Below are 27890 nucleotides of genomic sequence, written 5' to 3' on the forward strand. Positions count from 1 at the left end.
TGGGGGGTAGGATGAAGAGGTTTTAAGGCAAAAACAAAAGTAGGGTGGTTGGTCAGGCAAAGGTCTAGCAAACCAAAGGTGGCGCATTCGAATCTCATCGTGGACAACTATAGCATTTTAGGTTATTAGCAACTACGTAATAACTACAACTACTTACTATTTCTTTGCTACTTTGGAACTACTTAGCATGTTAGCTAACCCTTCACCAAACCCTTAACCTTTTAGCTAACCCTTCACCAAACCCTAACCCTTTAGCTAACCCTTCACCTAACCCTAACCCTTTTAGCTAACCCTTCACCTAACCCTAACCCTTTTAGCTAACCCTTCACCTAACCCTAACCCTTTTAGCTAACCCTTCACCTAACCCTAACCCTTTTAGCTAACCCTTCCCCTAACCCTAACCCTTTTAGCTAACCCTTCACCTAACCCTAACCTTAATGCTTTAACTCCTAAACATAACCCTAACCCTTTTAGCTAACCCTTCACCTAACCCTAACCTTAATGCTTTAACTCCTAAACATAACCCTAACCCTTTTAGCTAACCCTTCACCTAACCCTAACCTTAATGCTTTAACTCCTAAACATAACCCTAACCCTTTTAGCTAACCCTTCACCTAACCCTAACCCTTTTAGATAACCCTTCACCAAACCCTAACCCTTTTAGCTAACCCTTCACCTAACCCGTTTAGCTAACCCTTCCCCTAACCCTAACCCTAAATTTAACCCTTTAACTAGCTCCTAAACTTAACCCTAACCCTGACCCACAGCCTAGCTAAAGTTAGCTAACTAACCATCTAGCTAGAATTTGTAACATATTTTGCAAATTTGTAAACATATTGTACATTTTTGCAAATAAGTAACATATATTTCAAATTGTAATTCGTAACATATCATTCAAAATTAATACATACCATACAAAATGTAATATATCATACTAAATGGAGTGTCCCGGATTTACATCCCGGACAACTACGAAATGCTCTGAGACGAGGTTGGGTGATTGTACTCAGTATAATTGTTTCTTATGCTAGTATGCTAACATTCAACAAAGACATATTCATTCCCACTGGACACAGACATAGAGAGTGGTACACTGGAACATGTCATTATAATTGGGGTCAATTTCCCGCAAGAACATTTTTCGTTCCCTGCAGTGAAGCATTGTATGATAAATTGTATGATAAATTACATTTTGCTTTGAACTAAAATGCTTTGTGCAATGTTTGTTTGGACAGACCTTTGTATGTGTCTTTATGATTAGGAGAAGAAAACAACATGGATTATGAGTGTCGTTAAAGCTAGAGTAATATTTCTGTGAGAGATGTAAACATAAACAGACAGAATATGTTGGACATGGGTCTTGCATAACAATGTCCATTCATGAGAAGCAGTCCCATTACCATGGTCTAATGAACAGAGAGAAAAACTATGTTTTGGGGATGTGGCTGACAGTGGCTGTCAGTGGCTGACTGTGGCTGTTGCCTTGTGATGTGTGAGTTTTCCCTAACTGTGTCTGTATCGGGCTGTAGAAAACACTGCTATTTGGTAACTATATACAATACCAGTAAACAGTTTAGATACACCTGCTCATTCAAGGGTTTTTCTTTATTTGTACTATTTTCTACATTGTAGAATAACCGCGAAGACATGAAATAACACATGTTAAACAAATCTAAATATATTTTAGATTTTAGATTCTTAAAAATAGCCACCCTTTGATTTGATGACCTGCTTTGCACAACCTCATCAATATCAATCAACCTCATCAACATCAATCAACCTCATCAACATCAATCAACCTCACTGTACTGTGCTCATTCCCCTTGTTATCTCCTCCTACAGTAAATTCTGGACTGTTTTGGGGGCGATTACCTAATCTTCATTCATTTATATTTAATTATGTTTTATTTGGCCCCAGTCCTCATGGGGCTGGAGGTGGGATGGGGGCATGGGGGTGTCATCAAGGTTTGAATAATCACTGCCTGCCTTCTACCATAATTGCCAAGAGGGAGGGGTTCTAGTATCTAGTCCAGGACTGAATCAGTGAGGTTGGAGTGAACGTTTCGACGCGGTGTTTGTGTGAAGAATGTGGGTGGGTGTGAATTCAGTTCAGAGATGAGGTGGATGTTTGTGGTTTTGAAGGGTAAAGATAAAATATGTTTTTTATTGTCACATACACCGCATAGATGAAATGTGTTGTTTTAAAAAGGTCCATAGTAGTACGGCACCCCTGGAGCAAATTAGGGTTAAGAGACTTGCTCAAGGCAACATTGACAGATTTTTTACCTTGTCGGTAAAGGGTATTCAAATCAGCATCCTTTCAGTTACTGGCCCAATGCACTAACCGCTATGTCAATGGAGAGTTATCACACATTCTTTTTCGAGGGCAGTCATTCAATACCTTCCTAACAGAGTAGCACATCGCATGTGGCTACAGCAGAGGGGAGGAACACAGTGTCCGCAACCAAGTGCACAAACAAAACACAATAAACAAAAGAGCCAAAGGGTCCAGGGCCAGGAGCCAGAGATGTACAACCAGGGCCCCTGATGGGGGCAGGAAGGCAGGGAGGAGGAGAGGGGCAGTGGGTACAGTAGTGGGCATGGAGCAGGGTGATAGGGGGAGGAATTGGAGATGACAGAACAGCATGGAAAAGCACATTATACCACCAGAACCGTGAAGAGATGTGTAGCAGTAATGGATGCTGTTACAGAGAGGACAGATTCATTCAAGTAGAATGGCTGTGGAAACTGAGGCACTGTATCCCCCAAAGCTACTCTCTCTGTTTGCTAAGTTTCTACTGTAATGCCAAGCTGCCTGACGAGTCAGAACTGCGGTTTATAGGACACCAAGGGAGGGTGTGTGTATTAGTATTTGTGTGTTAGTGACGTACATTTCTGTGTATGTGACGTTCATTTGTGTGGGTGGGTGTGTGTGGGTGGGTGTGTGTGTTTGACTGAGCTTACTGGTGGGAGGCATGAGTCGAGAATCTGCTCTCGCAAATAGGGATATGTTCCGTGGAGTCATGTGACCAAAGCTCTGTTAGGGCTGTGATGTCAGAGAGAAATGGAGAGAGAGAGGGAGAGAGAGGGAGCAGCATTCAGTTCATCCTCAGAGACTCATCTGATCAGAGCACAGACACAGAGAGAAACACACAATTACTTCCCTCGCACACATAGACTGCGCTTCACAGACGCACCATATAACACAGATATAGTACATTAACAGCCTTCCTTACCTCCAAGGGAAGATTAGCTGTCTAGAAGAATAAAGAGTATCCATCAAAAGGAAGCAGCAGAGAGAGAGAGATCGAGAGAGAGAGGTGAGGATGTCTTCTCTCTCCAATCAGCAGCAGGGTGGTGGTGGTGGACAGCTCTGTGAGCACACTGAGCTGGGCAAGGTGCCCTCTGGCTCTATGGCGTCTCCTCAGCAGGCCCTTCAGGGCTGGGACTGGCAGCAAGACCAGATGGGACCACTTGGTTTCGGTGGCAGCCCAGGAGTACCCAGGCTAACCGATGAGGACAAGCTCTCAAGCCTCCTTGATGGACAATCTGGATCAGGGTTCAAGGTGGAGTTGTCTGACCTTAAGGTGCCAGGGAGGATGGGTGTCGGACTCGGGCCGTCTTTTGGTCTGGGCAGCGCCGGGGAGAGCCCCACAAGTCCCCTCTCCTCCTCGTCCTCTCCAGCCTCACCCGGGATACTCCTCTCCACCCCAGGACAAAAACACAGGGCCAATGGAGCCGCATCCCAGCTAGAGTCCCCTGCTATGCAGCAGGATGTCTCACCATTCCCTAACACACAGAAGGTGGACAATTGCGCAAGGAATCCCTCCTTCTCTGGGCTGCCCCAAACAGGCCTCAAGCCTGCTGTTCAGACTGTTCCTGCTGCACCTGCACCTGTAGCCAACTACTGTGTCATTGGTGTTGTCAACGACAACTACTCTAAGGGTGGAGACTGCACTGTGTCAGGATTCTCAGAGGACAGTGACGAGGACATGGGGCCTACTCTACCTCGAGGAGGAGGTACCGAGCAACAACACAAAGCCGTGAGGCGCGCTATGTCTGACTGCTCCCACCTGTCTGTGCCAGGTAGCTTGGACTTTTCCCAGTACCCAGGGCAGCCTGGCGGACTGGTGGACCTGCCCTCATCTGGAAGTAATGTAATGGGGTCCAAGTCTCCACATTCAGCGGTCCAACGCTCTCTGACAGTGGGGGGGGAGAGAAAGACTGTGTCACCCACACTCTCTCCTCTGTCCCCACTGAGCCCTGTCAGGGCCCCCAACTCCCCTCCACCCAGGAGGGGTACTGGTAATGGGATGTCACAGAGCCAGAGTGAGAGTGTCCTACTGCCGGTTCCCCTCAGTGGAAAAACCTTCAACATCAATACTAAAAGCTCCATGGATGGTAGGTGACTATGATTTGAGGCCTATTCCTCTGTTGCTGGAACAGCTCTCATTAATTTGTTATAACATGTTTCTCATCATTGACATACAGTCATTTAAGTATATAGATTTGGGAGTTCAGGTTTATTTGTGATCAGTGGGCAGTGGTATTTCTCTAGGCTGGAATAGTTGTTTGTTTCATTGACAATGATTGGGTGCTGAAAGACAAAATGGAGGAAGCCAAAAGAAGAATGGATGTAAAAAAAATAAAAAATAATATTCACCAGCTTGAACTAGGTTTTTTGGTATATTTACACTAGGATGATTTGCTTCTCAAAAAGCGTTGGTTTGAAGATAGCAGGACAATTAAAAATTCAGAAAGAATATAATAAGGGAATTTTTACATCTATTGTTTTGTCTACCTTTTGTTTTGACAAAATGTCAAAGGCACCATCATTGAAGAGTCAAGTTCCTCTAAATATATGAGTATCTATTGAAATACTGAGGTTCGTTTACCCTCTCAAACCCCCATCTTCAAATGACTGTGTTGTTTAGTGATGCATCACATCAAGTGGCACTCCATCGATTGGCTAGCACTAAGGGAAGGGTGTGTAGTTGATTTGAAATCGAGTCTGGGTAATCATTTAAACAGAGAGTAGTCATTTCTAGTGGTGCTATGTGGGGACTCCTGGGGATGCTTTCAGATTGGATGACTACTCCATGTTATTCATAGACACACTTAGATTCAGTAACACCAAACAGGCAAGGCAGTCTGGAGAGAGGCCATTTTGCTTGCAGTATATACAGATGTCGGATCTTAATATGACCCATTTCATCGCAGGAGGAAAATAATCCTGCAGCAGGAGTATTTGAATGAATATTGAATATTTACAATTGCCGCCAGGGGGCAGCTGGAAACTGTGTTTCTAGGCTATACAATGCAGTACCATACCCAGGGGGCAGCTGGAAACAGTGTTTCTAGGCTATACAATGCAGTACCATACCCAGGGGGCAGCTGGAAACAGTGTTTCTAGGCTATACAATGCAGTACCATACCCAGGGGGCAGCTGGAAACTGTGTTTGTAGGCTATACAATGCAGTACCATACCCAGGGGGCAGATGGAAACTGTGTTTCTAGGCTATACAATGCAGTACCATACCCAGGGGGCAGATGGAAACTGTGTTTCTAGGCTATACAATGCAGTACCATACCCAGGGGGCAGCTGGAAACGGTGTTTGTAAGGCTATACAATGCAGTACCATACCCAGGGGGCAGCTGGAAACGGTGTTTCTAGGCTATACAATGCAGTACCATACCCAGGGGGCAGCTGGAAACTGTGTTTCTAGGCTATACAATGCAGTACCATACCCAGGGGGCAGCTGGAAACGGTGTTTCTAGGCTATACAATGCAGTACCATACCCAGGGGGCAGCTGGAAACGGTGTCTCTGGGCTATACAATGCAGTACCATACCCAGGGGGCAGCTGGAAACGGTGTTTGTAAGGCTATACAATGCAGTACCATACCCAGGGGGCAGCTGGAAACGGTGTTTGTAGGCTATACAATGCAGTACCATACCCAGAGGGCGATGGTTTGGGGTAGGATCTGCAAACTAACTGACCTCATACCATCAAGTATCATCAAGTATTCTCACGGCTTGCTTAAGCATTGTGAACTGCCATAGCGCAGTGGTCTGAGCAGCACGCTTCTGCTCGGAGCATCATGAGTTTGCGCCCAGTACTGAGCAACTATTTTGACATGGAAACTAATGTTGGTGTAGTCTACTATGATTATTTAACAAATCTAAAGGCAGCTGCCTGCTGCCTACCTGCCTCCAAAGGCATCTACCTTCGTAGGGAGCACTTCTCCAGTTGGCACAAGATTTGAAGGCAGCATCACATGATAACGCATTGACATTCGACCAGCGCCATACGTTTGTAGCCACTGCAGCACCGTGAGCAACTCGTGCTAGCAATTCAGTGACCTATCCCAAAATGGAGATATCTGACACAAATAAGAAGTAAACAAGTAACAGAATCGATCTCCTCGTTACCTGTTAATGAATGAAGTTGACACCGACCAGAATAATTATCCTACGGTATAGGGTCCTCCTTGCACATGTTTTGGTCTGCTGCTCCATCATTGTGAACATGACAGGTAAGCTTGCATGCATAATAATATACAGTCTATGAATTTTTTGACATAGCTAAATAAGCTATTTTACTGACTGTTTAATAATGATTAATAGCCAGAATAGTAGTGTTTCACTGTGAAACTAATATTGCATTAGATATGTTTTTCTTCTTCTAATGAGTAGGCCTGCATTGTGAATAATTGATACAACGATCACACGAGTGCATATTATAAATGTACACCAATGTTCAAGATAAAATGGTTTTATATTAATTGATTACTAATATTCAAAGGTGATATGATTCAATCTAACTAGATTAGAAGGCCTTGTCTACACTCCCTTACATAAACTATGTGCATTGGATACAAAACAAATACTGCCATGTGATGAATGATAACATGGCCAATACATACAGAACAAAAATGTAGATGCAACATGTAAAGTGTTGGTCCCATGTTTCATGAACTGAAATAAAAGATCCCAGATATGTTCCATATGCACAAAAAACATATTTCTCTCAAATGTTGTGCACAAATTTGTTTACATCCCTGTTAGTGAGCATTTCTCCTTTGCCAAGATAATCCATCCACCTGACAGGTGTGGCATATCAAGAAGCTGATTAAACAGCATGAACATAATAAAGGCCACTCTAAAATGTGCAGTTTTTTCACACAACAATATGCCAAAGATGTTTCAAGTTTTGAGGGAGCGAACAATTGGCATGCTCACTGTAGGAATGTCCCACAGAGCTGTTGCCAGAGAATTTAATGTTTATTTCTCTACCATAAGCCTTCTCCAACGTCATTTTAGAGAATTTGGCAGTACGTCCAACCGGCCTCACAACCGCAGACCACGTGTAACCACGCCAGCCCAGGACCTCCACATTCAGCTTCTTCACCTGCGGGATCGTCTGAGACCAATCAACTGGTCAGCAGATGAAACTGAGGAGTATTTCTGTCTGTAATATAGCCTTTTGTGGGGGGAAAAAAAACATTTGAATTGGCTGGGCTTGGCTCCCCAGTGGGTGGACCTATGCCCAGTGATGTGAAATCCATAGATTAGGGCCTAATGATTTAAAAAATAATAATTGGCTTATCTCCTTATATGAACTGTATCTCAGTAAAATCATTGAAATGATTCCATGTTGCGTTTATATTTTTGATCACTATAATTATATGAATGCATATCAACCAGTAATATATCAGTGAAATGAATAGAGCATTATGATATTATTGATTCCTTTCTCTCCTTGCAGGGGCTTATACAGATGAACTGCAGTCACCAGATGCCCAAGCCTCAAAAGCAGAAACATGTGGAGACATCAACACTTGTCATTTTTAATAAATGTACAAATATATATATTGTTTTTTCTGTATCTGTGCATGAGTCCTTAAAACACAGTCCATTTTACAAAGTAAGTAATTCCCAAGCGAGAGACATTTCAAGGAGATTAACTGCCCAACATCATAAGCTTGTTCAGTACATGAGAGCAAATTTAGTCATTAAATACTTTGGTTGCAAGCAGGACACAGGTAACTATATACACCAAGTCAATCGGGAGATGTGGTTATTTGTGCCTAAAGGGCATGGGCCAGAATCCAACTGACACCGACACGGTAGGCCTACATGTGCCCACGATTGAACTCAATTTTGACAGGTCATTCGTAACTTTAGGATATACCTGTACGTCATAGCCTAGTGGAGACCAATATCTATCTTGTGCTATTAAGCTATATAAAATGACGGTTGTTGATGTCTATAACTGCATTTTGTATAATGTTTTGTACATTGGAATATAACAGTAATAGGACCTAGCAAGTGAGAAAACATTATTTTGATCGCAAATCCTGATCCCAATGAATGCACTGGAGAGAAAGAGAACTGCTCATTTTCAGCCACTCACGAGGCTCAGTTGAATTTCCTTATGCATCAGGAAAATTCTTTGTGACAAAAGAGTAATCAAGTTAATAGCTGACATCTCTAACACTGTATTAGAGCTCTCTTTCACCTACAGCTAGCCTATCACTATGTATCGCATAAATACACCATCATGAAAAGGCTATATATATATCTGCATCTTTCAATTAGCAACAGTAAGGAGCAAGCAGAAATACACTATATATACAAAAGTATGTGGACACCCGTTCAAATTAATGGATTCGGCTATTTCAGTAGCACCCGTTGCTGACAGGTGTATAAAATCGAGCACACCGCCATGCAATCTCCATAGACAAACATTGGCAGTAGAATGGCTTTACTGAAGAGTTCAGTGACTTTCAACATGGCACCGTCATATGATGCCACCTTTCCAACAAGTCAGTTTGGCAAATTTCGGCCCCTGTCACCTGTCAGTGCTGTTATTGTGAAGTGGAAAAGTCTAGAATCTACAACCGCTCAGCCTCGAAGTGTTAGGCCACACAAGCTCACAGAACGGGACCGCCGAGTGCTGAAGCGCATAGTGTGTAAAAATCGTCTGTCCTCAGTTGCAACACTCACTACCGAGTTCCAAACTGCCACTAGAAGCAACTTTAACATAAGAACTGTTTGTCGGGAGCGTCATGAAATGGGTTTCCATGGCCGAGCAGCCGCACACAAGCCTCTGGACTCTGGAGCAGTAGAAACGCGTTCCCAAGAGTGATGAATCACGCTTTACCATCTGGCAGTCCGACAGACGACTGTAAAGTTTGTGCCAACTATAAAGTTTGGTGGAGGAGGAATAATGGTCTGGGGCAATTTTTCATGGTTCGGCAGAGTCCACTTAGTTCCAGTGAAGGGAAATCTTAACGCTACAGCATACAATGACATTCTAGATGATTCTGTGCTTACAACTTTGTGGCAACAGTTTGGGGAAGGCCCTTTCCTGTTTCAGCATGACCAAGCGACGTCCATACAGAAATTGTTTGTTGAGATCGGTGTGGAAGAACTTGACTGGCCTGCACAGAGCCCTGACCTCAACCCCCTCAAACACCTTTGGGATGAATTGGAACGGCAACTGTGAGCCACGCCTAATCACCCAACATCAGTGCCCGACCTCACTAATGCTCTTGTGGCTGAATGGAAACAAGTCTCCACAGCAATGTTCCAACATCTAGTGGAAGCCTTCCAAAGAAGAGTGGAGGCTGTTATAGCAGCAAAGTGACAACCAACTCCATATTAAAAATGTCCATGATTTTGGAATGAGATGTTTGGCAAGCACTGCATTACTTTTGGTCATGTAGTGTAGCTGCCTGGCAGTATCATCCTGCTGTAACATTTCTACCTCATGAATGAAGGTCATCGGAAAATAATCCCTCTGCTTGCGTGCCTTTCTCCAATGCATGGTCATTCAAAGACAAACTGTACAGTTCCACATTTGACAAATTCTGGCGACAGATAAGCATCATCACTTCATATAACGTGTGTGTGGGTGTGGGTGGGTGGGTGCATGTGTATGCTTGTATATTCATGTGGGTGTCTGGTGTGTGATGCTGGTCGCCTGCAGTGAAATATCATGAGCACCTGCTCCATCATGTCCCTGTGTGTTAGTCATTCTCTAACTTATGTGACACTGTGTTTACGCCACTGGCCAGGCATATAGAACAGCTCTATACTAGCGTCTATAGTGTATGTTTACACCACTGGCCAGGCATATAGAACAGCTCTATACTAGCGTCTATAGTGTATGTTTACACCACTGACCAGGCATATAGAACAGCTCTATACTAGCGTCTATAGTGTATGTTTACACCACTGACCAGGCATATAGAACAGCTCTATACTAGCGTCTATAGTGTATGTTTACACCACTGACCAGGCATATAGAACAGCTCTATACTAGCGTCTATAGTGTATGTTTACACCACTGACCAGGCATATAGAACAGCTCTATACTAGCGTCTATAGTGTATGTTTACACCACTGACCAGGCATATAGAACAGCTCTATACTAGCGTCTATAGTGTATGTTTACACCACTGACCAGGCATATAGAACAGCTCTATACTAGCGTCTATAGTGTATGTTTACACCACTGACCAGGCATATAGAACAGCTCTATACTAGCGTCTATAGTGTATGTTTACACCACTGACCAGGCATATAGAACAGCTCTATACTAGCGTCTATAGTGTATGTTTACACCACTGACCAGGCATATAGAACAGCTCTATACTAGCGTCTATAGTGTATGTTTACACCACTGACCAGGCATATAGAACAGCTCTATACTAGCGTCTATAGTGTATGTTTACACCACTGACCAGGCATATAGAACAGCTCTATACTAGCGTCTATAGTGTATGTTTACACCACTGGCCAGGCATATAGAACAGCTCTATACTAGCGTCTATAGTTTATGTTTACACCACTGACCAGACATGTAGAACAGCTCTATACTAGCGTCTATAGTGTATGTTTACACCACTGACCAGGCATATAGAACAGCTCTATACTAGCGTCTATAGTGTATGTTTACACCACTGACCAGGCATATAGAACAGCTCTATACTAGCGTCTATAGTGTATGTTTACACCACTGACCAGGCATATAGAACAGCTCTATACTAGCGTCTATAGTGTATGTTTACACCACTGACCAGGCATATAGAACAGCTCTATACTAGATTCTATAGTGTATGTTTACACCACTGACCAGACATATAGAACAGCTCTATACTAGCGTCTATAGTGTATGTTTACACCACTGGCCAGAAATACATTTTGGGGCAGCAGGTAGCTTAGTGGTTATGAGCGTTGGGCCAGTAACCGAAAAGTTGCTGGATCAAATCCCCCAGCTGACAAGGTAAATATCTGTCGTTCTGCCCCTGAACAAGGCAGTTAACCCACTGTTCCCTGGTAGGCCGTCATTGTAATTAAGAATTTGGTCTTAACTGACTTGCCTAGTTAAATAAAAAGAAAATACAGAACAGCTCTATACTAGAGTTTATAGTGTATGTTTACACCAGTGGCCAGACATACAGAACAGCTCTATATTAGAGTCTATAGTGTATGTTTACACCACTGGCCAGACATACAGAACAGCTCTATATTAGATTCTATAGTGTATGTTTACACCACTGGCCAAACATACAGAACAGCTCTATATTAGAGTCTATAGTGTATGTTTACACCACTGGCCAGACATACAGAACAGCTCTATATTAGATTCTATAGTGTATGTTTACACCACTGGCCAGGCATACAGAACAGCTCTATATTAGAGTCTATAGTGTATGTTTACACCACTGGCCAGACATACAGAACAGCTCTATACTAGATTCTATAGTGTATGTTTACACCACTGGCCAGACATACAGAACAGCTCTATACTAGATTCTATAGTGTATGACCGTTACTGGAACCAGGGCTCCTAAAGCCAGCCATTAGAACAACAAGGCCATTCTGGTTTAGTCTTAATGATTTGATAGATTTTGCGATTGGCTCATGTTTCTGTACCATTGTGACAAATATGATCCGGTTTGACAAGTTAAAATGGTATCAATCTGTCAAAAATGTACAATCCATTTGCCATCACTCTCTTTTGAAAAATGGATGCTCAAGTCAACTAATTGGTCAGAATGTTCATTGAAAAGCAGATTCTTTCATTGCGCAAGTGGGTCTTCTTTTGACCCAGCTTAATTTGTGCCACATTTCCTCATCTCTTTGGCACATTGGTTTTCCTCTCTCATGATGTATTCCAAATAGCACCCTATTCTCTAAGTAGGGCAATACTCTGACTTGGTCAAACGTAGTGCCCTCCATAGGGAATAGAGTGCCATTTAGGATGAACACTCTCTCTCTGTAGAGGTCACTGAAGCTGGGTTACATAAGGAGCCCATGCCAACAATGTGCTGTTCTGTCTGTCCAGCTCAACCCTGGGCTCTGTGACTTTCTGTGGCCCTGCCCAGACTCCACACCAGCATGCCATGGTCACTGTAGTCTACTAACTCTCATTTCCTCACCAACGACGGTGTTCTGCTGTGATTAAGTCTATCAAACAGTTTTAGAGGATTGACATTTAGCTGCCTGTTTGAATAGCAGCAATATATACAGATGCACTTCTTCATTTGACCCGGCTTCTCACAGTAGGAAAATAATCCTGCAGGAACAGGAAATGGGAATTATTATGTGGACTATTATTAATGGACATTTTTGTAGGCGTTGTTACATTTTTCATTAGAGCAAATCAAATCTGACATTTTAAAGATAAAATTAGAAGCCTGTTTAAACCTTGTATACACTAGAATTGTGCATTTCCTGCTACGCAGGAAAGCTCTCTGTGTCAGCAACGTAATCAACTTAAGGTAGCAGATCTGTACTGAGTGCTGTTGTCCATGTACATTCTGTTGTCCATGTGGCATTCTTTGGATGTATTGTTGAAGCTAGATTTTGAAGCTAAAGCCAGTCTGAATCTGTGGTTCGGTTAATAACACACAATGCTGTTTGTCAGTGGAACATAAAGTGAACTGATAGGTCAGATCATTGACGGTTTCATGCCCTTCACCCCCTCCTCAATGACAACGCTGGTCTTTAGTAACTGGGTGTCGCAAATGTCAAGGAACATATGGTAATTTGGTGTTGTGGATAGTTGAAAGCCATGAACCATGTTGTCAGCGTCCATCTGAGCACAGTTTCCCATGATTTGAAACAGATATGCTCTTGCTCATGGCTGAAAGCAGCACTGGCACTAAGAAAGGTTTCTCCTTCTGTATTTGATCCTCAGATAAATTCTGGTCTTTTTTCATGACATATAGTATTATGGGTTTTCTCAATATATCAATATATGTCTATTTTTGTCTCTCTACAGTGAAAGAAGAAAATAAGGACAAACAAGAGAAGGCTGATTTCTTCCCCAAGATGGATAACTTGAACATGTTTGATAAGACCGAGAAGTCGGACAAGATGGAGAATAAAGAGAAAAAAGATCAATCTAAGAAAGTCAATGCTGACAAGACAAACAAATCTGAAATCCTCAAAGATGAAGAGAAGATTGACAAGACAGAGAAAAATGTTAAAAATGAAAAAGTGGACAAGCCAGAGAAGACCAACAAAGATGAAAAGATGGAGAAGAAAGAAAATGGAGAGAAAACGGACAAGATGGTTAAAGTTGAGAAGAATGAAAAGGCTGGGAAAGGTACTGCAAAGTCCCCAACAACCATCAGAAGCAAGCAGGACCTCACCAGCCCAGACAGTAAGGCCAAGGTAGGTCAGGGAAAGGCTGGGACAATGTTACCATTCATATCAGTGCAAGCTGCTTTTGCAACTGTCACTGCCATCTCTAGTGTGTGTGTGCATGCGCTTATGTGCTAATTCAAATTTAGAAAGGTTATCTAGCCTGCTGCTAGAACTTGCTCTGCTGATGCTCCTGGTTTGAAGTTTATAGTGAATGCGGCCTCTGCTGCTTTACCATGCTGCCTCTGCTGCTTTGTTTTTTAACTAGGCAAGTCAGTTAAGAACAAATTCTTATTTTCAATGACAGCCTAGGAACAGTGGGTTAATTTAAAACTGCCTTGTTCAGGGACAGAACGACACATTTTTTAATTAACGGCTCGGGGATTCGATCTTGCAACCTTTCGGTTACTGGCCCAACCCTCTAGCCACTAGGCTACCTTCCACCCCCTGCCTGTCCTCTGTTGCTTTAGCATGCTGCCTCTCCTCTGTTGCTTTAACATGCTGCCTGTCCTCTGTTGCTTTACCATGCTGCAGCCTGTCCTCTGTTGCTTTACCATGCTAGCTCTCCTCTGTTGCTTTACCATGCTGCTGCCTGTCCTCTGTTGCTTTACCATGCTGCCTCTCCTCTGTTGCTTTACCATGCTGCCTGTCTTCTGTTGCTTTACCATGCTGCCTCTCCTCTGTTGCTTTACTATGCTGACTGTCCTCTGTTGCTTTACAATGCTGCCTGTCCTCTGCTGCTTTACCATGCTGCCTGTCCTCTGCTGCTTTACCATGCTGCCTGTCCTCTGCTGCTTTACCATGCTGCCTGTCTTCTGTTGCTTTACCATGCTGCCTGTGCTGCTTTACCATGCTGCCTGTCCTCTGTTGCTTTACCATGCTGCCTGTCCTCTGTTGCTTTACCATGCTGCCTGTCCTCTGTTGCTTTACCATGCTGCCTGTCTTCTGCTGCTTTACCATGCTGCCTGTGCTGCTTTACCATGCTGCCTGTCCTCTGTTGCTTTACCATGCTGCCTGTCCTCTGCTGCTTTACCATGCTGCCTGTCTTCTGCTGCTTTACCATGCTGCCTGTGCTGCTTTACCATGCTGCCTGTCCTCTGTTGCTTTACCATGCTGCCTGTCCTCTGTTGCTTTACCATGCTGCCTGTGCTGCTTTACCATGCTGCCTTTTCCTCTGTTGCTTTACCATGCTGCCTGTCCTCTGTTGCTTTACCATGCTGCCTGTCCTCTGTTGCTTTACCATGCTGCCTGTCCTCTGCTGCTTTACCATGCTGCCTGTCCTCTGTTTCTTTACCATGCTGCCTGTCCTCTGTTGCTTTACCATGCTGCCTGTCCTCTGTTGTATGCTTTTGGTTTTCTTATTTTTTCCTTCATCGTGTGACGTTGTTGTACAGCCTGCTGTTGGGTCAACCAAACCAAACTCTTTCAAAACACGGCCCACCTCTCTGTCCACTGGGGATGCAGCTGCCCCCCTAAAACGTTCCGCCCCCACCTCCAGCTCTGCCAATAAAAAAAGTCATGTTACCAAGGCAACCACTCCCACTGCTGGCACCAAGCGGCCAACTGTCGCTCCCAGTCAAACCCCTACAGCATCCAAGTCCAAGGTGAGTCCCCTCCCACTCCCACTTCCCTCACTCCTGTCTCTGCTCACTGGCCTTCCCTCTTGTGGTTGGCACCTTGTCCCCCTTCCCTTTGTTTGACTCTGCTATATAACTGTCCATTGTCCACCTTCTGACTCTCACTCACAGTTTGTGGACCACCAACTCCCTGCACTATAACCTCTGTCCGGGCTCTTCACCATTTAGTCCTACCAGCTGAATATTTTCTATAACTCCCTGAAGATCCCAGCATGCATTTCCAATATCTCCTTTCTGTTTCCAGTCTTTACTCCCCTAATTGCTTAATCAACTTCCATTTGGTGTGTTTTTTATCACACACCTATCTCTCTTTTCCCTCAGCCTTCTCCCTTCTCCCTCCCTTACACCTCTAGTTGCCTCTCCCAACCAACCCTCCCTATGTCCAGCGCTCTCTTCCACATCACACCCTTCTCTGATTTCCTGTTTGCCTACTCAGACTCCGGAAAACGGCACTTCTGACAGACGTCCTCCTGTGCCAAAGGCCAACGGCACGGCCAATAAGGACAGTTCCTCTACTACCACCACTACTAAACCTGCTGGGCCACGCCCCTCTGCTAATGTCCCTTCTCTGCGCCGCAACACAGGTGACACCAACTCTTAACTGTATAGTGCAAGCTGACATGCTTTAAGGTACTTTATTCTTGATGATGGTGATATTCAAAAAGCCAACGTCAGAATTCCTTGGTCCCTAAATGTCCACTAGTCTCAATCATGTAAGGGGAGCTTGGTTATGTTCTCTACCCTACAGTTCCCAAGACTGATATCAAGCCAGGTGACTTGAAGAAGCCTACTACGCTGAAGACAACACCAGGTAACAACGAAGCAACATGCACAATCTAACCCAAGTATCTCATTATACAACTAAAATACCCTAGAGTTGAATGTGTTCTTTGAAATTGTAAGGACAGACAAGTGTCGTCTGTTATAATCTCTCTTGACAGTGTCATTATGACTACACAGAGAGAGACAAGTGCAATGGGTAAGTGATGCTAGGAGACAGACAGGGACGCAGAGGGAGACAGACACTTAGTCTCAACAGTAGCTCCAGTTCCTGAAAACACTGACTGACGCCTCAGGCCTGTCACGTCCTCCTCTGAGATATTCATTAGTCATCGAATCAGAGGTTGCTGACACAGCCTTGGAAAACCCACTACCAGAGACCACAGTATCTACTCTCTGTAGGTAGTAGTAGTGTTGTTCCTTATCCTCTCCCCTGGGGACTAGTTAGCTTCCAGGACATTGTTTCCTAGTGAATCATTGTTGTTATTGTTTGTGTGTGTGCTCAGCTCCAGCCCTTAGAGGGTATGGTTCCTCATGCCCTTTGTCTATTTCTATCACTGCCCCAGCCAAGCCCAGGGTACCTCACACTTCTGCTACTGCTCCAAGCACTCCTGCAACCAACGGGGAGCAACCTCGCAGACGCATCACCAAACCCCCGGTGCCCAAGCAGACGGCTATGGAGAGGAAGCCAGCTGTACCCAGAGCTCCTAGGACTCCCAGGCCCATTAACGCACCCTTGCCAGACCTGAAGAATGTGCGCTCCAAGATCGGCTCCACAGACAACATGAAGTATCAGTCTACCGGTGGCAAGGTGCGGTAACGTGGGATAGAGATGTAGTGTACATGAAAGCTTTGGGAAAGAGGCCTATTTAAGTGGACCGACATCAGACGTAGACATTTGTGTATTGACAGATCTATCATGCCTTCAGTGCTGTCAAATGCCATTCAAGGCATGGGTTTTGTCACAAGCAAATTCTCATTCAACATCATACAAATTCCATATTATCAAAAACCTCACCTCTCCACTGCTACCATATAACAAGGTCTTATACCACCCTCTCATTAGTCATTACCAACATTTATGGCTTTCTCAACTAAATAGTGGCACAATGCATGCTACTCCTGGAGAAAATATGTTACGCAAACTACACTATAAATACCAAAGTATGTGGACACCCCTTCAAATTAGTGAATTTGACTATTCAGCCACAGCTGTTGCTGACAGGTGTATAAAATCGAGCACACATCCATGCAATCTCCATAGACAAACATTGGTAGTAGAATGGCCTTACTGAAGAGCTCACTGTCTTTCAACATGATACCATCATAGCTCACTGTCTTTCAACATGATACCATCATAGAGCTGCCCTGGTGAACTGTAAGTGCTGTTATTGTGAAGTGGAAACTCCTAGTGGCAACAACGGCTCAGCTGAGAAGTGGTAGGCCACACAAGCTCACAGAACGGGACTTCCGAGTGCTGGAGCACGTAGCGTGTACAAATTGTCTGTCCTCGGTTGCAGCACTCAATACAGACTTCTAAAACATCTCTGGAAGCAATGTCAGCACAAGAACCATTCGCCATGAAATGGGTGTCCATGGTCGAGCAGCTGCACACAAGCCTAAGATCACTATGCACATTGCCAAGCGTCGGCTGGAGTGGTGTAAAAATCACTTTTGGTGGAGGACGATTAATGGCCTGGGTCTGTTTTTCATGGTTCAGGCTAGGCCCCTTAGTTCCAGTGAAGGGAAATCTTAACGCTACAGCATACAATGACATTGTAGACGATTCTGTGCCTCCAACTTTGTGGCAACAGTTTGGGGAAGGCCCTTTCCTGTTTCAACATGACAATGCCCCTGACCTCAACCCCATCAAACACCTTTGGGATGAATTGGAACGTCGACAGTGATCCAGGCCTAATCGCTCAAAATTAGTGCCCGACCTCACTAATGCTCTTGTGGCTGAATGGAAGCAAGTCCCCTTAGCAATGTTCTAACATCTAGTGGAAAGCCTTCCCAGAAGAGTGGAGGCTGTTATAGCAGTAAACTCCATATTAATGCCCATGGTTTTGTAATGAGATGTTCGACGAGCAGGTGTCCACTTAATTTTGGTCATGTAGTGTACCTGTCTGTCTACTTATGCATTTCTGTTTCTCTCTCTGTTCTCTCCCTTTTATTTCTCTCTTATCTCTCTCTTTTCTCTTTCTCATCTCTCTACATTACAACTGACAGCTCCTTTCACTCATAGGTTGCGGCAGTGTCCATCCACAAAAGGTTACCTGTCACAGTGATGTATGCAAAAGGGAGTCTCCATAGAAACAAATTCTCAACACATTGTTTCGAGCCAATGCACTCTTCTGGCATGCAGGAGACCTGGGTTTGAAACCTGTCAGTCACACAGACCGTTGGTGTAGCCTTAAAGCAGAGCAGTTCCCTCCATCTGTACACCACACCACATTCTCCTGAGCCCTGACTGGTGGTACTGACCCAGGGCCCAGGGCAGCCTTGTCTCCTGATATTGACCCAGGGGTGGTTGTCTCCCTTCAGGTCTCCTCGGCAGGGGGTTCCCAATCCAAAGACGGCCAGGGCAAGGTGAGTCCCTACCATCGCCATCATCACACACCCCTTGCTCATTCTCACCCATGTGCTCAACCACTCTCTCTCCTTCAATATCACACTGAAGGAAATGACATAAGTGGACCTTTTTTGTCCACTGACTGTTTGAACCTTTCTGTACATACACAAACACATACAGACACATCGCACACTCCCGCTCTAACACACTCCCAGTCTAACATACTACCAGTCATGCACATCCTCACCTTTTCTTCCTCTTCATGATAGACTGTTGCTTTCCGGTATAAAATGTGAATAGTTGTGGACAGTGTACTCCAAGTCTCTGTCTCCCCTGATATGCACAGCTTAACTTACAGACAGAAAAACAGACAGACAGGAATTGACCTTGCTGTCATCCATCTGACCTCTACAATCATGGCACTACCCATCCCAGTTATTTGGCACAGAAACCTAATGAACCTCCTTGTGAAATAACACCACAGTGACCATTGTCCTGCGCTGGTCCTCACACCTGGTACATTTCGAAGGTCCCTGAGCTTGAGTATTTGAGAGGCCCTGGAAGGCTTTTGGGTTCATAGTGTAACCAGTACCACTGCTCTTATTCATCTGGGTTTACCTTTACGTAATTTACCCTAAACCATTTTTACAGTCCTATCAGTATGATTCAATGAAGGATTATAATGGTAAGATAAGCAATTCAGAAACAACCCACTGGTCACAGACATACTTTCAACGTCTAGTTTTGATTTAAATTGAGATGTCAACTAACGTGAATTTCAGCGTGAAATGAACAAAATTTTTAATTGGATTTAGGTTAACAGTTGGGTGAAAGAAATACGAAACGTTTTGCATATTCAGTCAGTTTTCCACGTTGATTCAACATCATCAGATGTCATTTTTGGGGGGAAATGTGGGAAGCATTTGCTGCTGTCTTCTCATCAACTGAGTGATATAACAGAGAAGCCTCTGGTTGGCCGACACCTGTGAGTTGAGTTCAATAAGATATGAGCTTGAGGCAGTGTGAGCAAGCAGTTGGAAATAGCAGACCTTGGCTGTGGGCTAGTGTTTTAGAGGGTGACTCAGCCCGTCTGCGATGCTACCTGCGTCACAGTGTCTAACTAAACTAATTTAAACATCATGCATCTCAGGATACCAAGCAAAAAATAAATTGTGAAAACAGATTAGTGCTTTTCATTCAAGGTTTTTGAACTGCATGTCTGTTCCTTCACAAAGTGACGGTGTTTGGAAATCAGCAATGGATATCAGGGAAGAGATGGCTGGCTAGTGTGTGTGTGCGTGTGTGTGTGCTCGTGTGCGCTTGTGAGTGTATTATCTTTATTCATAAACACTGCAATAGTTATCTACTTTGATCAGCCACATCTAGAATTGGATGATATTGGAGCTCATTTGCATGTAAATACTGACATCTGACCAGCCAGCATTCTGACTGTTGTGTGACTGCTTTTACTTACTATGTGTAAGAATGGGTTAACAACATGCTCTTTAGATTGCTTTCACTTTTCATCCTGGCTGCTTCTCCACCACCCTCCACTAATTCTAGACTCACCGTAGTGAACTGTTCCCACTGCTACTGTGCTTATTTGTAGGTTATGATAGTCCACAAAAAACTGGACTTCAGCCATATCACCTCCCGCTGTGGCTCCAAGGATAATATCAAGCATGTCCCTGGTGGAGGGAATGTAAGTACAACACACGGGGCTCCCATGTGGCGGCTGCCTCGTTCCCCATATCCCCACTAACATGCTCGATTGGACTGTATGGAAGTCAGCCCCATTTGTAATAGAGTAATGTCCTAACGTTCTAGTCATTCTAATTCTATGGTCAGCCCCATTGGCCAGCCTAGTTATAATGTGGGGTCTGAATGGTATGTTTCACCCAACTAACCAGCTGAAGAGATACTAGCTTTCTATCTGCCTCCTTCTCTTGCACTCTCTTTTACATTGCAAGTACATTACAAGTATTACATTTCCTTATTTAGTGACAACAAAATCAATTTAAATGGATACTTAAAATGCCCACTTCTCCACTTTACAGTAGAGTACTCACATTTCATAATCAGTGTTATACTGAGGGGTGAAAGTGATTCAAGCCATTGTGTGAGAATTTCAGATTGAATGTTGTTTCATCTTTGCCATTCATACTTCAACATTTGTGTTGTTTGTTTGGGTGCATTCAGGTCCAGATTCAGCATAAGAAGGTGGACTTGAGCAAAGTGACCTCCAAGTGTGGCTCTAAGGACAACATCAAGCACAAGCCAGGTAGACATCTGATGATTTTGGAAATTATGTGTGCATCCCAAATGCCACCCTATCCCCTACATAGTACACTAATTTTGACCAGAGTCTCATTGGTCCTGCTCAAAAAGAGTGGACTATAGAGGTAATAGGGTTCCATTTGGGAAGCCTCCTTTATCAAATTAATGACCTTCTTATGCCACTAAGGTGTGTCCACTACAGGGGGTGGAGATGTGAAGATTGAGGCTAAGGCCAATGGTAATGGCAAGCCTAAGGTGGGGTCAATGGACAATATTGGCCTTGAGGCAGAGGATGTACAAAACAAGGTAAGGTCACCATTCTTTTGTAGTCATGTAGTTATTTACATGTTTTACCTAACCAGGATTTGGTCTTGGATGATTTATTCAAATACATTTCAGAAAGCTTACAGTTCTAAAGGAATTGTTTATTGCACAACACACAAAGACAGGATGTTTGTGGTGGTGGAAACATTTCATTTGAACATACAGAGAGCAATTTCATCCTTTTAAAACAAGTTGCGTCATTGTGCTTTAACCTGTTCGTCCACTAGATGGCATTAATGATTACCTAGTCTTTCATCAGTAACACAAGATGTAATGAAAAGATCATTGAATTTATAGGAATTCATACACACTTTTTTAATTGACATATTATTATGATAATTTACCTCATTGTTTGTCTAATTCTCATGTCGAAACCCTGCTGCTCACGTGTTTCCAGGCTGGGGGGATGCAGGAGAAAGATGAGGAGAAAACATCTCCCCCTGGTGGACCTCCAGCCACAGGTGCAAGAAGTATGGCTAAGGAGAACGGACATAAGGAGGCCACACCTCACCCTAATCCCTTTGGGGGTGATGGGCTGCGAGACCCGATAGGCATGGGCATGGACAAACGCATCCCTGAGACAAGTAGGTGCCTCTTGCCTCAACAAACACCCTGTGGTCTTTCTCAAATCTCACTTTTTCTGTCATGCACTCAGAGCATTAACTTTGAGATTACCTCTGTTGCCTGTCTCACATGACTTATTGTGCTTCATGTCACTGCTGAGTGCTCAGATTGTAGATAACTGATTGTTGTGAAGTAGGCAAGTTTTTTGCCTCCTGAAAATACTGCATCAAAAAAATGTGCATGTTATTTCATGCCATTAGTCTAACCAGTTAACTCCCTCTACTCTTTCTCCTCTTATTTCGCTCCCCTTTTCTCCATTGCTTCCTGTGTCCCACTCTGTTTATCTGCCAGCAGATTGAGTCTTACAAGCTTAGCTTTCGCAAGCGTGCACGGGCTCGCACAAACCACGGCGCCGACATCATCTCCCGGCCCACCCCGATTGGCAGCCACCCCTCACCCTCATCGCAGCACCTCTCTCAGTGTTTCTCTGGGGGTCCGCCAGCTTTCTCCTCCACACCCTCCAGCTCCAACCCAGACATGAGGCAGGGGGACAACTACTGAATGCTAGCAGAACAGGGACTTCTTTAGCACATTTCAACTTCCTCCAGCACCTCCATTTGACCTTTTACCTCTCCTTTTTCCATACTGTATCTAATCACTACTCTCTGTCCTTGTGGAATATCTTTCCTAGTCTTCTGGTCTCAGAGGAGCCAGTATTAAAGTATAGAGACCAGAGTTCAGATAGATAGACAAGCTCTTACTGTACAGTGGGGTTTGGTCTCTTCTGAATTGCCCTGGGTTAACTTGCTGTGATATAAGGGGAGTAGTATGACCTCAGAGTGAACCTTCTATTATCTAGACCCTCAGTGTTCTGTTATAGTTATGTCAGCGCAGAATGAAACGTATTATACTGCCTGCTTCTTTTGTTCCAGCCTATAATTTCTGTTCTTATACGTAGTGCCACCCCGATTAATATCACTAAAATCACAAACACCTTCAGTGTCACACTGTACATTTGTACGCATTTTACGTCAGACCATCACAATGAGCCAATGCTATCTATGTGACAGGCCTTACCCTAGACGTAACACCTTCCTTACTGTACCTATCTCTCTGGATGAGCATAACTCCCCTTGTACTGTTGGGACCCCAGATTTCACTTGAGTTGTATACAGTACATTATACAATGGCGATTAGTGAAGCACCCCTTATTGTGAGCGTGTGGGATTGTCATGTCATCCCAATGAACAGGGGCTAATATGCCACTCCCTCTCTTAACCAATACAGTATGTCTAGATAACCCTTTGTAAACGTGTGATTCCCCCACAGCACTCTCAACAACAAGATACTAGTAGGCTGTTACAAACAGTAGGATATTTAACATCTCTTTAAAAAACTCTGTATCGTGTTTTCGTAAATGATTGTAACAATGAGCTGATGTGTTGTTATGTGGTTTCATCATAATATACCCTTTTCCTTTTACTGTTACATCTCTCTGAAAGCAATACAGTGAGTGGTCTTTGCCGAGGACACAACTTCCTCATACACACACATCCCCACACATGTGTACAGTACGGTACAGTCAGAGGGAGAGACAAACAAACCCCTGCAGGGTCTGTGCACAGAGACGGGATGCCTGGGACAGGGCAAAATAGTAAGCAGGAGGCAGCAAACACAGTGAGGAACGGCCTATGATTGTACCAGGAAAGATACTCCGATGCTGTTTGTGTTGTCCCCCAGTGATCAAGTCTCTGTAGTGTTGGGACAGGGAAGACAAATAGAAAGACGTTTTGAAGGAAAGCAAGATTTAGATAGATACATTTAACAATATAATCACAATTTTAAGTCAGTATCAAGAGAAGTTTGTGACGAACAAAGACAGTCATAAATTGATCTCCAATGTAACAATTGTATTTTTTCAGTCTTCTCAACTACTCCACTGTTAAATATGAATTCATTTGAATGGCTGCTTATGCTATTGGTTCCACTGTGAAAAGGGACTTTATTGTGTAACAATAGCGCACAATTTCTTATTGGAGCAGTTTTCTTTCTTTTTTTTTAACAAAGAAGCGAATTACTCAGATTAACTTGCTGTCAGTTTTGTAAAGAGGTTGGCGGATTTGTATAACATTACATGACTATGAATTAGGATTCAGTGTGTGTGTGTGTGTGTGTGTGTAGTATGTTGTGATCAACATTTAGGCATGTCTGTGGAGTTTGTCAGATTAGTGGTATGTTGCTGGATCAAGTTCGAGGGCACCCCATTGCCTTTAAAATACTGGTAGTTTGGCTCTTAGAGTACAGAAATGGCACCTCCAACAAGAGGGATAAGGGCCCCAGATATTAATGTGTACTTGTGCCTTGTAGATTCTCAAGGCTGAACCACAGATAGAACCAGATCTCTCACAGGATGTCTAAATCTGAAGCATCCCTTTATAGCTTCTTCTCACCACCAGACATGGTGATGAGAGGAAGCCCAGTGGCGGGAAGTGGGAGAACATGGAGCGAGATGAAACATGCTAATTTTCTCATAGATGAAACATTCAATCTCAATACAGTTTTCTGTTCCCAAAACTAACATCTGTTAAGAACAGAGTACACTAAGTTTTTGAGACTTCACCCTTTCTAAAATAAATGGCATTGCTTAGAAGGATTACAAGGGCAAATTCAGTAATTGCACAATCGCAACTTCACAGAGTAGGAGTTCTCCAGCGGAAATATGCAAATACATGCTAGAAGGGGCCAATAGGATCTCGCTAGTTCGTGCTTAGCTTTGCCCAGCTCTTTGCTTGTTCTGCTCAATATGCTTCATTTGCTCCCATTGGAAACAACATCGGTGGTGTATCTTGGGTTAGTACAAATCTGTGGCTGAACTGTAACAGGTGTATAGTTCCCCAAAAAATGATCTTTATGTCCCACCCTCAAACGCTTTTATTTTGAGATATTGTTATGTACTGTAATGATATAATGCTGCTGGATGTCGGTAAGGTGTCATTTGAATTTATTTGAGTGTGTGCACTGCAGTGGAGGAAATCATAGGGATCGTCAATGGCAGAGATAATCAAAGAGCAAGTTATCAAAATATCGAGAATGAAAGAAAAAGCACCTTATGATATTGACAAGTATTCTTTCCCCCCCAAGATTCCCATGGTTAGTTGAAAAACTGGAATGAATTGAATTCTTCCTGAAGCATAAGTCTTACACTGATGAAAGCACTTTGAATGCACAGTGGCATGTACATTTTATGTTTGAGCTCTACAGTATGTTAGAACTGTTGGCATGATTGGATGAACAGATTTGTCTTTTAGTCTCCTTGGCGGTAACCTTGCTGGTCACGTTAGTGGACTTTGGTGTCGTGCTTTGGGACGATGGTCACTCGCTCTGTCTGTTCTCCTTGTGCCTGTTAGACGTCACGTTTGTTAACACTCCCCTTTCCAACGCGTAACCACTGCTTGCAACACCATCCTTCCATCAGTCTTCACACAGTCGTTTGTAAATAGACATCCACATGTTTTTATCACCACAGGAAAAACAAATAGGTATTGATATTAGGGTCTTTATGGATGTTGACAAATGTATTTCACATCCATGAACCCATTTTCAAAGAGAGTGTTTTCATTCTGGAGTCTGCCTTTTTCAGAAAGGGCTGAAGTACAAGAATGTTTTTAAAATGCAATGTATTAAAGATGCAAGACATGAATATCACATGTATGAACTTTTTGTTTTGTTTTCAAAATCACAATAGGACACATACTAAGGCCTAGATTCAATCAGATCAAGCGTTAACCAGCGATAGCAGACACCTGCATAGCGAATGTTTTGGTGGTGTCGGAGAAGGAAACTGCGTTGGAGCTGTCAAATTATTAAGCAGCTGCTCTTGCAATCATCAGGAAGCCACACCCGCCCCTCCCCCCCACTCGCATTAGAAGTTCAGAGTGAGAATATGTACACTATATATATATATATATATATATATATAATTACACTCAAATAAAAAAAATCATTCAACAAAATGAGGATTTCCACCATCATCACATTCCAGTGTTTGAAGTTGTAAACAAGGCTGCATGGGATTTCTGTTAATAATTTGACTGTGCAGCCAATGGCAATGTCCGCCTTAGGTATAAGAGAGCCACTTGTGGATTTGACAGCTCTAACACAGTTCCACCTCAGACACTATGCGGAAGTCGGCTAAAGCGCCTCTGATTGAATAGAGCCCTAAATCTACATTTGACTTGACAGTAGGAATGGTGGTTAGCATCTCAATGGTTGGTCAAGGTGTGTTATTACCAACTCCAACTCTGTAGAGGAATAAATTAACACTTTTATCTGCCTCTTACACTTGGGCCTGTACTCACTATATGTTAAATTTACATGGAATAAAGATTAATCCGGTTTCATGCTTATTCTTCCAAATGTTTTGTGTCACTGGTGAGCTGACCGAGTGCCCAACTTTAATCAGGAACCAGGCATTGTGAGGATAGGTTGAAGGCCATGCTCCCAAATGCAGCACCTGACACACACAGCCCTTGAATGTCATCCAGACATCCCTCCCACATCCCCCATGTGAGACTAACAGTAACTGTCTTTTGGCATGTGTTATGTAGTGTGCTTCTGTAAAGCATCAAGGAGCACATAGCTGTGCTTCGTCTTAGAGCACACCTGTAGTGTGTATTATACTCCAGTGCACACCATAAGAGCATGCAGAAGACAATGGATGGTAGACATCTGTCATAGATAGGAGTTCATTGTTTCCCCTTCGATTTGAGATGTAATTTGGTATGAAAGAGATGTTCATTGTGATTAATTGGTATCTAGTGATGTGAATATTAATCATGAAATAAAAGACAAGCAAACATTTGAGTGTATGTTTCCTTTTCTGCTTAATTGTCTTTTGTATATAACTGTACAAATATTGCCTTTTTTTATTACAGTATGTCTTTTCCATAAAGAACTATGTTGTCTGAGTCCACAAGAACACAACTTATAGTGCATGTATACTGAACAAAAATGTAAACACAAAAATGTTACTGAGTTACAGTTCATATAAGGAAATCAGTCAATTGAAGTAAATTCGTTGGGCCCTAATCTATGGATTTCACATGACTGGGAATACAGATATGCATCTGTTGTTCACAGGTACCTTAAATCCAGGTAGGGGAGTCGATCAGAAAACCAGTCAGTATCTGGTGTGACCACTATTGCTTCATGCAGCACGACATCTCCTTCACATAGAATTGATCTGGCTGTTAATTGTGGCCTGTGGGATGTTGTCCCATTTCTCTTCAATGGCTGTGCGAAGTTGCTGGATATTGTCGGGAACTGGAACACGCTGTCGTACACGTCAATCCAGAGCATCCCAAACCTGCTCAATGGTTGACATGTCTGGTGAGTATGCAGGCCATATAAGAACTGGGATATTTTCAGCTTCCAGGAAATGTGTACAGAGCCTTGCATCGTGGTGCTGTTGTGGCGGAAGAATCAGAATTAGTTGGGTAACATAGATAATTAAGATGTCTTATCTGCATAATATGCTTATGTGATATACTTGTTATTAAAATGTATCCCTTTGGACTCTGGTGTTGGCAGATGCACTTCCTCCCTCGGCTGGGCCTCAGTCACCTGGGGCCCAGAGAGGGGAGAAGTCAGGCTTGTCTTTCACATGTCACTGGTGCTACACAGAATATCAGAAAGAGAAGAGGACAGGAGGGAACATTGTCTTCATATGTGAATGTGTCTTTACCTATTTACCTTTACCTATTAAACCAGGTGAAGGGATGGCGTGATTAATGGGGAACCAATTACTTGTCTACACAATGTCTGTGCACCAGTCACTCCTTCCTTTGGTTTTGGGGGAGATAAGGTCTGAGACAAGATGTGTGGGGTAGTGTCTGGAACCATTGTACATAATCTCTGATGTTGCACCTATCCTGGGATAGTGCTCACTCCCCTCAGTGAGCTGGTCCAGGCGTGTGGTCAAGAAGCGGTTTTACTTGAGATGGGAGTGTCTGGAGTTGACAATTGATTTATGAATGAGAATGAGCCATGAGCCATAGAATGAGTTGTTGTTTTTG

General features: G+C 43.4%; 1 protein-coding gene across 7 annotated transcripts in view; it reads left to right on the forward strand.

The window, feature by feature from the left end:
* Nucleotides 1-26674, forward strand: part of LOC109875224 (microtubule-associated protein 4-like) — a 75473-nt gene extending 48799 nt beyond the window's left edge. The window contains exons 7-17 of one of the 7 annotated variants that reach the window (XM_031810261.1): nucleotides 13298-13692; nucleotides 15057-15266; nucleotides 15736-15883; nucleotides 16048-16110; nucleotides 16646-16890; nucleotides 18624-18668; nucleotides 20261-20353; nucleotides 20851-20932; nucleotides 21131-21234; nucleotides 21650-21836; nucleotides 22168-26674. In XM_031810261.1, coding sequence (XP_031666121.1) covers nucleotides 13298-13692; nucleotides 15057-15266; nucleotides 15736-15883; nucleotides 16048-16110; nucleotides 16646-16890; nucleotides 18624-18668; nucleotides 20261-20353; nucleotides 20851-20932; nucleotides 21131-21234; nucleotides 21650-21836; nucleotides 22168-22175 — 1580 coding nt within the window. In that variant the 3' untranslated portion in view covers nucleotides 22176-26674. Of the gene's footprint in view, nucleotides 1-13297; nucleotides 13693-15056; nucleotides 15267-15735; nucleotides 15884-16047; nucleotides 16111-16645; nucleotides 16891-18623; nucleotides 18669-20260; nucleotides 20354-20850; nucleotides 20933-21115; nucleotides 21235-21649; nucleotides 21837-22167 lie in introns of all 7 variants that reach the window. The other 6 variants (XM_031810262.1, XM_031810259.1, XM_031810260.1 and 3 more) reach the window with 6 other exon arrangements.
* The last annotated feature ends 1216 nt before the right edge of the window (nucleotides 26675-27890 follow it).

Source organism: Oncorhynchus kisutch, linkage group LG30, assembly GCF_002021735.2.
Source record: "Oncorhynchus kisutch isolate 150728-3 linkage group LG30, Okis_V2, whole genome shotgun sequence".
NCBI classification, from domain to species: Eukaryota; Metazoa; Chordata; class Actinopteri; order Salmoniformes; family Salmonidae; genus Oncorhynchus; species Oncorhynchus kisutch.